This window comes from Octodon degus, unplaced genomic scaffold (genome assembly GCF_000260255.1).
Source record: "Octodon degus isolate 3935 unplaced genomic scaffold, OctDeg1.0 scaffold00032, whole genome shotgun sequence".
In the NCBI taxonomy this organism is placed as follows: Eukaryota; Metazoa; Chordata; class Mammalia; order Rodentia; family Octodontidae; genus Octodon; species Octodon degus.
Window position 1 is genome coordinate 12,660,115 of NW_004524608.1, and position 15,088 is coordinate 12,675,202.

General features: G+C 38.1%; 1 protein-coding gene across 10 annotated transcripts in view; it reads left to right on the forward strand.

Annotated features, from left to right (window-relative positions):
* Window positions 1-209: 209 nt before the first annotated feature.
* Window positions 210-15,088, forward strand: part of Rbms1 (RNA binding motif single stranded interacting protein 1) — a 215,789-nt gene continuing 200,910 nt past the window's right edge. For all 10 annotated transcript variants that reach the window (XM_023713727.1, XM_023713730.1, XM_023713732.1 and 7 more), the window contains exon 1: window positions 210-481. In XM_023713727.1, coding sequence (XP_023569495.1) covers window positions 407-481 — 75 coding nt within the window. In that variant the 5' untranslated portion in view covers window positions 210-406. The remainder of the gene's footprint in view (window positions 482-15,088) is intronic.

The window sequence follows — 15,088 nt, forward strand, 5'->3', positions numbered from 1 at the left end:
AGCCCCGGCGCAGTAGGGCTCCGGAGGAAACTCCTAGGGAGCGCCCTGTCCGGGGTGCCCTCTGCGCTCTGCAGTGTCTTTCTCTCTGCCTGGGAGGAGGAGGAAGAGGAGGAGGAGGAGGAGGAGGAGGAGGAAAAGAAGGAGGAGAAGGAGGAGGAGGGGGAGCGGGAGCGGGAGCAGGAGCGGGAGCGGGAGTGGGAGCAGGAGCAGGAGCAGGAGCAGGAGCAGGAGCAAGAGCTGGAGCAGGAGCCAGAGGAGGAGGTCGACGTCTGGTCCCGGCTGGGAGGTGGAGCAGCGGCTACAGCCGCCGCCGCCGCCGCCTCCGGAAAGGGAGAGGCAGGAGAGATCGAGACTTGGAAACCCCAAAGTGTCCGCGACCCTGCACGGCGGGCGCCCTTCCAGCTTCATGGGCAAAGTGTGGAAACAGCAGATGTACCCTCAGTACGCCACCTACTACTACCCCCAGTATCTGCAAGCCAAGGTAAGGGGGCGCGCGGGCCCGGCGGGGAGCGCGCGCGGGGACCCCCAGCCGCCCCCCGCGGAGTTGATGGAAGGTTGCTAACTATAGCGCCGGCCTGGGCAGAGGCTGCGCGGGGCTACTCGGGGCGGCGGCTTCCCGGAGAGCCGAAGGCGGAGATCGGGTTACAGAAGGGGAGGGGGGGGCAGACAGGAAAGAGTCGCCGGCCCCTTCCTGGCCCGGGAGGCGGGGAGGGTCGCGGGCTAAGTGGCGCCCCCACGCCAAGCACTGCGGCCGGCGCCTGGGGCCCTCGGCGGGACCCGGGGTGGTGACCGGGCTTCCCGACCACTTCTCCAGGGCCTCGCCCTGCGTGCCATAACTGCACGCTTCCTGGGAGTGGCGCGGGGCCCGCCGCCCCCACGGGCGCCCCTCTGTCTCCCACGCGTGGACTCGGGCTCGAGTGGGGGCGGCGGAACATTTTCCTCCCCGCCTCAGGCCCTGCGCACCCGCCCCTCGTCTCTGATCTCAGCGTGGTGTGGCACTTCACCTGGTTACTGATTTCTACTTTTACGCTGGTGTTTTGGGTCGAAAAGTGGCCAAAGTTCACTCAGCAGTCATTGAGGTCTCTTTTAATGTTCTCTGTAGCTTTCACAGGGGAGGGACAATGTGCAGATTTAAGTGCATAGAAAGAAGTGACTTTGTGTTTAGTTGCTCTTGTTTCTTATTTCTTGTTTTTAAAAACTATCTTACATGTTTACCATGGGTCGATTTCCAATGGTGCTTTCTCAGAAGTGGCTCTGGTGGCACACTGTTAGGTAATGACATGTTGTCATATGGATTGCGACTGACTTTCTAGGGACTTCAGGTACGTGTTTAGTAGGCCCATCTTATTTCCACCATAAATTGATGTCTCCTGAACTCACTTGAAAAAAATTATTTGGGGCTGATGAAGAGTGGAAATTGGGCTGCTCTGAAAGCTTCAGCCACAATTTGGTGGAAGTTGGATGCACCAGCCACTGGTAGCCTCTAAGGTCTAGCACAACTCTTGGGGCCCTAATGTGCACAAAAGAATCAGGCATGGATGTAGAGCCTGAGCTTTTGGTGGGGAGGTTGCAACCATGACTCAACCTTGCTAAGCTTTGTTTTCTTACAACGTGTGTGGTCCACGTTGTCATGTAGCTACAACATGGCCCTGTCCATGTAAAAAGGACACTTGTCAGCCTTGAGTCCAGAATTTTTTTTTTTTTTTTTAGCATGCAAGGGCCTCATTGTCGCTGCTACCAGTTTTTGTCCTACATCGGGTCACCTGAGAGCAGCAAGATGGTAGCTGCAAGAATACCTATCGCTCGTTCCTGTGAGGATCTCATATAATTATTTTGTGGAACTTAGGAGAGGCACTAGGGTTTTGTGAGAAACGTTATAGCTGTTCAAAGAAATTTTGTAGCATAATCATTGTGCTACCTTTTAGATGTGTTATATATTTAATGCACTTGTTTAAATTATGCAGCATTGGCTGCCTAAAGGACAGCATAGTCAACACTTAGCCCTATGAATAATAAATGCATACACTCAGGTGAAGAAGGAAAAAAAAAGCTGTGTTTTATAGGCATATTTACCTTAGTAATTTTTATGTACCATTAGTAAGTTACAAACCAAGTACATAACATTTAATACAGCTAATGCAATGCCATTTGGCTTTTTTTGCCCTGTAAATAATTGAAGAGAGAGACAAATAGCAAGAGACTGCTCTAGTAATTAGGGTCAGATCCCAGAAAGCTTTAAGGCCCATTTTCTCAGTGTGCTTCCTGCATAAAGCATTTAATATTGATTCGTGTTACAGTAAATGACATTCTCCAAACATATTTTGCTGTTTCTGCTATGAAATCTGAAATCCTATTACTCTGAATCCCTTTGTTTCAGGAGAAAGTTACACATCCTCACTTGACCTATATAACATGATATTAAAGTTTGGTAATTAAATCTAAATTCCCTGTTGTAGAAGTATCTTGATTATCTCAGAAAGAGGCGTCTCTGAAACATGAGGAATGACTAGGTGAAGATTTTTAGATAAACAGAGGTTGGAACACATGGCCATTTTTTCCCCTCTCCCTTACATATCTGTTGGTCATGTGATAGTGTGAGTCATTAAACAATATACTTTGTGTGATTGTAGTTAGTTTAGTAATAAAAGTTGCTTCATCTGGCTAAAGAATTAATAAACCCATGTAGAATTTGTTATGCACTGTGATAATGACTGATTATGTGTGCATGCATGCCTCTGTGTGTGTGTGTGTGTGTGTGTGTGTGTGTTTTAACCTTCCAGAGTATGGATAGAAAACATTGTTAAAGTACAATTCTGTGTTTGCTAGTCCCAGTTATTTTGAACAAACTTTTGTTTGGAAACAATACCAAAAACTGAGAAATGGTATGGGCAGTTAAAGTTATTTCAATTTGTTATCAAGAGATGGGATTTTCTTGAATCAGGAAGGAATAAAACAATGTGATTTCTCTGATTAGAGAAATAGATGATACCAATTAAAATAGATCATACCAATTAGAATACCAGTTGGAGAGTTTTGTTACCATACTTTAAAAAGTTACCTATACTAAGCTATTCTTGTGTTAATGACTCAGATATTTTTGGCAGATTTATTTTGTGATTTTTTTTTCCTTCATTAAGAATATATTAGTTACTTCTACATTTTTGCATGGCAACAACAAAAAACACTTAGGAGGCTATTTTAAAGAGATCTGCATTAGGTGTGCATATGTCTGCAATGTTATGGAAAGACGGGACTTGTACGCAACTTTTGTCATACCTTAGTGCAGAGTATTGGATTTCAAGTGACCTGATTTTCTATGCTGCTGGTCTCTCTCTCTTCCTCCTTCCGTTCCTCTCTCTCCCCTCCTTTCTTCTTTTTTGCTTTCTTTATCAGAATGATACATGTAATCGGGAATGCAGTTTCATGTAGCATTGTAAACAGAAACATGTGTTGCTCTAAAGGATTTTCTCAATTTTAAGGTGATTTGAGCTTTATTGTGACAAATTAATCTCAGCTGTATAGAAAAAAATAATATTTTAACCTAAAGATTAACACATTTTCAACCAGTGGCCATAAAAATTTCTCTTATTATAAAGGCAACCCTTGAGTCATGGTTTATTTCAAAGATATATTGTTGTCCGTGCATATATGCAAATATTTATGGGAATAGAAATACTCTTATTACTTTTGAAGAAAGAAAAAAAGAAAATTTTCTTTTCGTGGGATCTAGATGCCATTTGCCAGCTAAAAGCAGCTTAACATACTTGTAATCTTCACATATTGATGAAATGTATTTCTCTAACACATAGAAAGTTTGACTTTTTCTTTGTATGTAGGAATGCTGTTTTCTATACTAAATTTATGTTCTATACTAAGGAATAGTTCGTGTCAAAAACAAAATTTAGTTTTTAAGTCATCTTTTTTATGCCAAAGTATGTATCTGAACTTAGCTTCAAAATCTGAAAACTGGTAATTTGGAATCTAAAATTGCTATAATTTAGGATTCCATTAATAAAGGCTACTAGGGAAAAACAGTTTTTCTGAATTGAACTTTTGCGTATACTTAGCACTTTGTTGAATTTCTTCTTTAGTTGTAACCAAATGAGTACTGTATTAAACATTTTTTTCTCTAAAAATTAAGAATGGGTTGAGAGAGCCTTTGTACCAAGGTGGCTGAAGCCAAAGCAAAAGCTTTGAAGGCCAAGAAGGCCGTGCTGAAAGCATCCACAGCCACAAAAGCAGAAGACACCAACGTCACCCACCTTCTGCTGTCCCAAGACACTGTGACTCCAGAAGCAGCCCAAATACCCTCAGAGGAGCACCCCCAGGAGAAATGAGTTTGCCTACTGTGCCATCATCAAGTACCCTTGACCACAGAGGCAGCCATGAAAAAGACTGAGGACAAGAGCACACTTGTGTTCATTGTGGATGTCAAAGCCAAAAAGCACCAAATCAAACAAGCTGTAAAGAAGCTCTATAACATCGATGTTGCCAAGGTCAATACCCTAATCAGGCCTGACGGAGAGAAGAAGGCATATGTTTGACTGGCTCCCGATTATGATGCATAGGATGTTTCCAACAAAATTGGGATCATCTAAACTGAATCCAGCTGGTTAATTCTAAATATATAATTTTCCCTGTAAAAAAAATAAATAAAAAATAAAAATTAAGAACCACAATTTGATACATAACACTACTGTGTATAAGAAAATGAATTCACAGTACAGTGGCATAAGATATGGGTTTTTTTGTGTCTTAAGATTTATGAGGCAAATAAGCTTGCTTAAATATATCAGTTTAGTAAGGCTGACCAAATAGCTCAGCAGATTAAAGCACCTGCAAGCAGGCCTAGGGTTGGGGGTGGGGTGAGGGGTTGATCCCGGGGTCTACTGAGTCAGCTCTGCCCCTGGGGTGTGCTGAGATGGCAATTGAGACTGGGTGTGGTGGCGCACACCTGTAATCCCACCTCTTGGGAGGCTGTAAACAGGAGAATCACTACAAGTCTGACCTAGTAGTGAGACCCTGAACATCCTGTAGACCCTTCCCTAAAAATACTATATGTATATATATTTTTATATATATTTATATATACATTTAGAAATGTAGTTGTTTACAATGATAAATCTGCCTCATTTCTTTGGTGGGTACTGTGATTGCAAACAGCCTTGGAAGGCTCAAGATCATGCAGATGTTAAAAATGGAAATGCATTGTAATGCAACATAGCTTTTTTATTAAAAAGGTTTTCCCCAATAGTACTATTTCATGCATCATGTTTTCTAGTTTGAGTTGAAATTTAAGGTACGAGAGGGGGAACAAGAGAAAGTAATTGAGAGTTGGGAAGCACACAATCATTAACCATTCATATTACTAGAGATATCTTATATTTTTGGTGATCTTGGCTTTGGTAACCTTGATTTTAAATTCAAATGTGGGCTATTTCCTTATTATACTCTTTTATTTATTTATTTATTTATTTATTTATTTATTTATTTATTTATTTTCCGGTACTGGGGATTGACCTCAGGACCCTGCACTTGCCAGGCAGGCACTTATTCTACTGAGTCATCTCCCCGGCCCTCACTTTCAAAACATTTTTAAAACTTTATTGATAGATTACTTACTTTATTTTGCTTTATTGTTTGTTGAAACTTTAAAATTAATTCAGTTTACTTAAAGACTAATTACACATTTTTTAGTTAACAACAAAAGGATTTTTTCCATTTCTTTTTGTTAAACAGGGAGTTGTTAGGAAAGAAAATCATTTGATTTTTTTCCATAGCTGATTAACCAATAAAAAATCACATGAGAAAAATCCAGAATGGATTAAGTATTCAGTGAAGACAATATAAATACCCATTCATTCCTTTTAAAGATGAAGGATTTCTTATTTAGTTTTTATTAGATACTCATTTAAGTAAAGTTTATTTTCTCCAAACATTGTCTCACAGGCTCACTGTCAATCTCTCTAAAGAATATCAGTGTGTCCCTTGTTCCTTTTTAATTCCCAGAACAGTAGATGCTAAATAAATGATTGACAGTAGGTTATTACTATTCAGGAAAAACATGCATGTAAAGTTATTTTAGGCCAGAGAAATTTTTAGACCAAAATCTACAAATGTAATGACCTAGCCTAATTTTCTAATGAAATCTCATTATAGTTTGATTTTTTTAAATTTATTTTGTTCCTATAATGAAAAATTTCAATTGTTTAATGGAAAAAGATCCTTAAAACAAATTACATGTTGATTGATTAATGCCTGATTTGGAATCAAAAGTGCCTTTCTGTCCCATCTTTATTAAAGGATATGAGTACCAGAGAAAAATTTTACAGGAGTATATCGAGAGGGAAAATACCACACAATGGCCTGGGAGCTTAGCCTTTCTCTATTCCTTATGGTCAGCCCAGCCCTTATGTCACACTACCAAACTTTTCCTGCATAGTTCTCCTTTCAGTGTGTTTCAGACATGATAAACATATTTATACATTTAATGGATAATAACTAAAATGCAAACCATAGTTAAGGTGTTGATAAATTATAGATATCTCTTAGTTTCTGACTATTGTATACACCTAACCCTGATGTTTGTTCATCTAGCTTTTTATTGGGTGAATATAATTTTTATCTCATTCAATTGGGGTATTATAGGAATAAGTATGATTTATTTAGTGCAAAATTAGCTTGTTTTAAAGAAAATTATTTTAATGAAATGCTGGTTATTGAAGTACAGTGCCATAATGTTTGTTGTAAAATCAAACCAAATATTCAAAACTTAAATATTGGACTTGAGAATATTATGTGGAATGAATTTAAATGTTCTGATTTCTCTCTCTATTACTTCAGTGAATAAATGGTAAAACTGGGCTGCGCCTCACCAGAGGCAGCCTTTGGAGGATATAGTCTTACCACTGGGAATTTGATCAGATAATAAACAGCAGAAGTTTTTAGAACTATCAGAGAGATATTCAAATTTGGGCCCACACATGGTTGTTGGTAGAAATTTAAAAATCTCTAAATCTAATAGATGGGAAAAGAAAAATACAAAGTGGGTGATGACAGCTAAGCATAAAACCAGCGAAACATTCATTTTCTGTAATCTAATTCTTTATTTTTGCTAAATGTATATAAGCTCTTTAACATAATTATATGCATATTTTGATTTTTCAAGCAAGCACTGGAAAATAAGCATGTCAGAATGATAGCAGATGAACAAAGAGGAGTACAACATTCAGTGTGTAGACCTCCGTGGGGAATGGATGTACAACACTGAGCATAGTTGTTCTCCTTACATTGTCTTTTAGACAATTTTTAAGTGAATGCATTTGTCAATTTAGAAGACTTCTGGATGATGAATGTGAAAATCTAGATTCTAAAAGAAATAGTGCATGCTAATATGAAAAGTTAAGTTGCTTATAAATCTATCATGTAAAATCATTGTCTGGTGAATGATTTCCTATGTTGGTTATAATGTTTGTATATTCTAGAATTAGGTTGTTTCTTAAGCTAGTAACATTGAAAATTGCAGAGGTCCATGAAAGGCTAAATTACTTGCAAATCAATGGTTTTTACTGAGCGACTTGAGAATGTCATTTAGTGCTTGACTTTGCGAAAAGTTACCAGGTAGACTATCTGATCTGTCCTTTACAGCAACTCCTACCCTACTAGGAAAGGCAGAACAGAACTGTACAGCAGGTGAGAGAAGCATATGAACACTGTTCGTAGAAGGCAGCATGCCAGCCGAGAGTGACTGAGTCGTACCGATACATATGTGTGTGTGTGTGTGTGTGTATGTGTGTGTGTGTATATATATATATATATGATTAAAAATGCCATGCATTTTGTGAGAAAAACTAAGGTGCTCATAAAAATCTACAACAAACCTGGAAGTTTTAGAAAGAAATTGGGGTTTAAATAAACAAAAAATAAATATTTGAGTTGGTAATCAGCATTTTTTTCTTTATAATTCTCTTGAGAGTACTTCAGATTTTAAAAGACTATATCATTCAGACTTTAACTCCTTTCCCTTAAAGTTTCATATTCAGTTATTTTCTTTTATATTATTTCCAGTTTAATACATACAAAAATGCTATTAAGCCAACCTGTTTGTGTTGTAGCAGGCTGATAAGGGAATCCTTAAATGATGCCATAATGGGCATAGAAAAATGTTGCTTTTATTATTTTAAACCATTTCATTTGTTTGTTCTTTTATTTTTGAAACAGGGTCTTGCTCTGTAGTGCAGGCTGGCCTCGAACTCACGGCAATCCTTCTGCTTCAGCCTCCTGAGTGCTCAGATTACAGGCATGAGCCACCATGCTGGACTTCACTTTGAACTATTTGAAATGATGTTTACTTTTCCTAGTTCAGTCTTGCTTATGGCAAAGGAAAAAAATAAAACAGGGGTTTTAAATGTTTCTAATTAGATCATTGCCTACAATGTATACATTGATGTTGTCTAACATGAGCTGGCTTTTTTCAAAAAGATTTTTAAAATTATTATTATTATTATTATTTTTTTTGTATTTTAGGGAAGGGTCTACAGGGTGTTCAGGGTCTCACTACTAGATCAGACTCATAGTGATCCGCCTGTTTACAGCCTCCCAAGAGCTGGGATTACAGGCGTGTGCCACCATGCCCAGTCTCAATTGCTGTCTCAGCATGCCCCAGGGCTGGGGCTGGCCTGGCAGGCCCGGGAATCGAACCCCTGACTCCTGAGCCTGCTTGCCGGCACTTTAATCTGCTGAGCTATTTGGCCAGTCCTAAAATTAATCTTGATTGTTTGTGGACATCTCTTTATCTGCCCATTGTTTAACTTTTATTCTTTCAAAAGCAGCTGTTTGGCAAATGGGACCAAGAGCTTTAGGAGTCATATTGTCCCCTACTTAGTCTTGTGTGGGACCCATCATCTATCCTTCTGGCTACCCTCTGAGCTTGTGCTATACAGTTGGGCTTCTGGGTCCCAAATAAACAGTGACTTCTGGGAGGGCTTTGTGAAACCAGATCATTTTATAGTTGTTGAAAAGACTTTCCCTGACTTTGAAGGGCAAGTGCCTTGTCTTGCCAGCTCTGAAGTATGGGTGCCATTTCACAAAATACCAGTTGTGTTTTACTACAAGTTGAAAAATTGAATATTTGCAATAGCAGAATTGATGGCTACCACTGTGAGATGTTGTGCTTTTATCTGGAGTTTTTTGGGACAAAAATCAAAGTTGCCTAAAATAAGGATTTAAAAAAAAATCCTAAGCTTATACTTCTGTTGACTTCAAATAACATTGTACCATTGGGCCTGTTCAAATCTTTTACTCATGATGATTTGAGTTATAGGTGGGGGTATACTTCTTCCAGAGATCCTCAAAGCTCTCCTTTCCTCAGAATCACAAGGAAGGAGTGTCACAGTTTATGTGATAAAGTCTCAGATAAAATATTTGGTCATATGGAAAAGGCAATTCTATTAGAAACTCATGATACCACCCATTTTATTTTCCTCTTCTCAACAATTTGAATTTATCATTAAAAAGGCTTTTGGCAAATGTAAATGTTTATGAAATTAAAAAAATTTACCAGAAAAAATATTTTCAAGTCATTTACTGAAATACTTCTAAAGCCTTCTCTGTCTCTTACAATGCACAGCCCTGATTAATTGCATTATATTTTTAAAAGTTTCCTATCCTCAATTTCTTGCTAGGTTTAATCCCATGTAATCTTTTGCACAGTTATGTTTAAAAATAACTGATAGAATTGGTTATTTTTCTTGTTCTGTGTCTGACTTGTCAATCAATGATTGGATATAAAACAAGTTTTATTTTACATAGTACACTTGTCAATTGGTTATTTAGAGCTTGAAACTCATTTCATACATTGATTGTTATACTTGGGTCCCCAGCTAATCCATAAAAGCATGCGAAACTAATTTACTTCATAATTGGCCTAAGCTTTACACTAACCCTGCCATAGAACCAAGTCATTATGAGATGTATCTTGGAGAAGAGGGTGAATACTCAGAGCCGGAATTCCAAGAATCCACTTTTAACATTTTAGAAGAGGAGAAAGATAGTGCCTCTGTACAGTATCTAAGGAGAGCTTTGAACTTTTAGACCTGGGTTTTCCAGAATGAGAAAGGTACGGTTTGTGGTGTCACAAGAGTCAGGGATTTGCAGAACCAGCTATTGGTGTGAGGGCTTCCAGCTGACGATCGATTCTGGACAAGTCCTCACTTCTAGACTAGCTCCATTCACCTGTTTTCATTTCTTGTGCTGGCTTTGAGGACAATATTCCCACAATAAAAACAAAACAGAACAAAACTTTCCTTTCTCAGCTCACCACTGGCTAGATTATTAACACCCTCACTACTTTTCCTTACTCTTCTGTGACCCTGAATCTAGCAAGCAGATACCTCTTGCAGTCAGTAACAAGAAAGAAACAGAACACTCAAGTAAAAAACCCTCCAGTTCTGTCACTTACCTTGTTTCCATCTAGTCCATTGATGGTCCCTAACTCCCAGAGAACCCAGGCCTTCTTGAGAATAGGATAGCGACATATATTTCCCTTCACCTCAGATTTTTACCTAGAATCAAGCTGTGGGGCACAGATTAACACCTGTCCCCTGGAAAAAAGACAAAGACTGAATGAATCTATGCTGGAGAGTGTCTCTTGGTATTTAGTTTCTAGACTATGACTCTGCAGGTGCTTCGGGGAAGAGCTGGACAGAGCCAAAAAGGGCTGTGAAATAGAGTGAGTAGAAGTAAAGCCCAAGGCCTTATCCAGAAAGGCTTGGACAATCCCGAAGCATTTCCTTCCTGCTTCCTTCTGGCGCCCAGCTTCTCCCCTGACGTTGTGAGAGTGAGCCTCTTGGAGCTCACTTCTGACTACTAACAGGTGGTTAAGAACTTGCTAAGTTCAATTGCCCCTCTGAATCAGATTTACTCTTCTGATTCCTTAATTTGATTTCATATGGAAATTTTAAAGAAAATTTTATTTGGCAATGTATAAGTGTGTTATAGAAGCACAGACATGATGTAATACTTTGAATGAGAGCAAATAGCATAATAGAAATGATTTTGATGACAAATGTGTATTTCTCAAGAGACTGTAACTTAAATGTGACATAGCCAAATGATAAGCCATTTGCCTTTTTCTAATGCCTAACTAATGTCTAAAATCATATATAACCATTTTCCTACTTCTTGAATATGTCATTAAACTATTCTGTATAAAAATAAATCACAAAAGTTATTTTTAATTTGGAAAAGACTAGAAACGATGTTTCTTACTTGGTTATAGTTTCTCAGATTTAAATTTTCATAAGAGAAGTTTTAAATCAATTTTGATTGTGCTTTCATTTTAAGAATAGATTTTTTTTAAAAAACGTACAAATAGGATTGAAAATGATACAGTGTGTGATATCTAGTACTTTTTTCTTCCCTTCTGTCTCTGTCACAGAATTCCAATCCAGGTTTCAGCAGGACAGGATGTTCTTCAGGGCACATCCTCTGAGCCTGCAGAATTTGATTTGACTGTGAGGTCTGATGATAGTGCGTCCAGATAAGTGCCCTGTGCTGTGCTCTGCGTGTCTGGCCCTAATGAACATCTGCTTTCTAGGGCGCCACAACAGCACCTTTCTTTGTTTCCCCTTCCTCAGCCTCTTTGATTTCAATCTTGTTAAAGCCCTGCAAATGGGGTTGGTTTTTGTTTGTTTTTCAGTATGCAAATGTACCCACTCCCTTTTGGGAAAAAGAAAAGCTAGATATTTTAAATACAAATGAATGCATTGGGAATTGAAAAGGAAACTGTAGGAAACCACAGCTACAGTTCTTTTCTTAACAACTCAGACGTGTATGAAAATCATCTACTTGAGGTCATATAGATGCAACTACAGTACCTGGCCAGTGTAATTAAATTCAGTAAATACTTAACTGAGCAGGCATCAAACTAGGTTCTGGAGTGCAAATCTGAAATTAAACCATAGTTTTTAGGATGATGAAGCACAGTGGGATAATTTTAATTTGTCATTTAGAATTTGCACTGAGTAGAATTATATGTACACAGTATCTTATATCGATAAATTGATAAGACTCATGTAACAACCACCTAAATCAGTGACTGTCTAACATTTCTAGCACCTGGAAAGCATTCTCATTTGTACCCCTCAAAGATAATTACTAGTCTGACTTTTGTTTGCATAGATTGGTTTTCAACTTCATAAAAATGAAATACCGTGTATCCTTTTGTGTCTAGCTCTTCGGCTCATCATTTTGGGTTGGTTCATTGATGTTTTTATTTATACAGTTTTTGTAATGGTATGTAGTATTATATCACAGAGTATACCATAATTTGTTCTATTAATAATGGCTATTTAGATTAATCTATTTTGGGGCTATTTTGAATAAAACTGCAATAATTGTTCTTGTTCATCATCATGAGTTCAACATATGTGTCCAGATACAGTCCAAAGAGTAAAATTTTTAGGTCATAAGATATGTGCATGGTGAGCTGTGACAGGTATTACCTGTTAAATGCTCTATATCTGAATTCTACTCAGTATATTTAGAATTTTTAAATGCTCTGTATCTTCACTAATACTTGCTATTATCAGTCTTTTAATTTTAGACCTTCAGGTTGGCAATATGTTATGAAATCTGTTTGCAATTTTCCTAGTAATGATGTTAAGACCCCCGCTTTCTGAGATGGAGTCTCACTGTGTTGATCAGGGCTTGGACTCCAGCTACTTCAGCCTCTTGTGTAGTTGGGACTAAAAGTGTTCATCACCTTGTGCAGATGACGTTTTCTGTCTACTTATTGGCCAGTTGATATCCTCGTTTGTGAAATCTGTCTCCAGTTTTATGCACATCTGAAAAAATAAAAATTCAACTCTTAGATCACTTTTTAAATTTGTAAATCTTTTTCATTTGTGTGTGGGTTTTTAAATATATCCTGGATATCATCCTTCTTAAGATGTATGGGAGTCTCAATTTTTAATTTTCCTTTCAGTATCTGATGGTATAGTTTAATAAATAGAATTTCTTCGTTTTAATGAACTCCAGTTTGTCAAGGTTTTTTTCATGATCGTTACTGTTTTTGTTTCTGCTAAGGAAATATTGGCTTACTTTAAGGTCATGAAGGTAGTTTTTTATGTTCTCTACTGGAAGCTGTGTTCTCTCTTTAACATTTAGGTTTATCATCCATTTTTAATTAATTTTTGTTTTTCATGAAGGTGGGTCAAGATTTTCACCTATGTGATATCTAATTTCTTAAAAAGTCATTTTCTCTTTTTGAATCTCAGTATTGCCTTTTCTGTGAATTAAGTCACCACATTTGTGTAGCTTTTTGTATGGATTCTTGCCTTGTTCCTTGTGTAGCCTTCTGTTGATGTGGTAATGACTCAATTATGGTGGTAGTGTGAGTGTGTTCTTTCAAGTAGTTGTAAGCAGTCTGGTCTTTTACATTTCCTTATAAATTTTCATATCAGCTTATCAATATCTATGAAAAAGAAAACTTTCAGGATTTTATTGGAATAATAAATCTATACAAAAGTTTTAGGAGAATTGATGTCAGCATGGATGGGTGTTTCAAGCTATAAATGTGATATTTGTTTATAAACTTACTACTTTTATGTAATTAATAATAAATACAAATGCATCCATTATTTCTGTAAGATCTGTAGTATGCTAATTGGCATTGAATCTGAAGAAAATAATTCTTTTGAAAAGGGAGATATTTATTATCCGAGGTTAAAATTGATTTTTAAAATCAGCTTGCCCCTGAAACTTACCCTTTAAGAACAGTGACATTCTTTTTGATTTTTCTGGAATGCATCTCAAAATGTAATTATTTCTCTGTTATATTCTTTATTGCTTTTGTTTTTTTGATGTGATGACTTGTTGCTCTGTCTTATATTTATTAGCATAATAAATTGTATTAAACTAGCTGTTTTAAAGAATTTTCTGAGTTTTGTGACTTTGTAATATACCTCTGATATTATAAAAACAAAGATTCGAAATTTCTATTTCTATACTAACATCCAAGCCATAGGACATGCTGTTCTTTCAGCTTCAGTTCTTTGAAAACTTTTCTTAGATGTTCCAAAGGGGTATATGTGTGTGTGTGTGTGTGTGTGTGTGTGTGTGTGTGTGTGTGTGTGTTTATGTGTGTGTGTGTTTGTATGACTTTTTTCATGTTTTATATTTAAAGTTTGAAGCTTTGATTATTGCTGTTTTCAGCCAGCCAAAAACAACAGCATAAAACCTTCAAAGCTTATGACTTCTAGCTAAGTTAGCATAGGCTGAGTAGGCAGTTGGATTGATGACTTCTGAAATTCCTTTCAACTCCAAATTTTATGATTCTGGGAATTTATAGCATCCAAGAATCACAGAATGTTAGAATTGGAAAGGACTTTAAGATCATTTGGTCTAAGTATTCTTTTGACAAATGAGGAAGGCTACCCAGTATAAAGACTCAAGGGTCTAGAGAGGCAGAGAGAGAGGGAAGGCAGCCAGAGTTGGAAGGGCAGAGCTGGACCTCAGCATATCTGGTCAAGTAGAGGAAGTGTCTGCTTAGGGCCTCCGTGTTTTTGTTGTTATAATTGACCTGCTTGCAGCAGGTTGGTGAGAGCAAGCTAGAGAAAGCTGATCGAGGACCAGAGGAAGGAGCAGAGGAAGAAAGGAGACCACGAGTGAGCTTCAGCAATCACTCCTGGATTGCGGAATTGGACAGGTGTGAATGGGATCAGTGTCAGCAACTTGTGTCAAAAGGAATCAGTGGTGGTCACTCTGAAATCGTCCTATAAGGACTGCAGCTAGACTCTGCACTTAGCACTGGCCCTGTCACTCCTTGCTCACAGTCGCTGTGTCCCAGCTGCTTTGTGCTCCTGTTTCTGACCTGTGGCAGTTTGCCTGGCAGCCCATCCTCCTGTGCTGCTCATTCTCCATGGCTCCTGGCCTATTTGTGGCCCTGTTCTGTCACTGAATTTATTTTTTGCCATTTACCTGAAGGGCTTTGTTCTTATAGCCCAGTGTCCAAGGCCCAAGCCCTCTCGTTTTTTTTCTGCTTACCTGAAGCTTTCCCACACCAGCAGGATGGACTTCAATTTTGCTC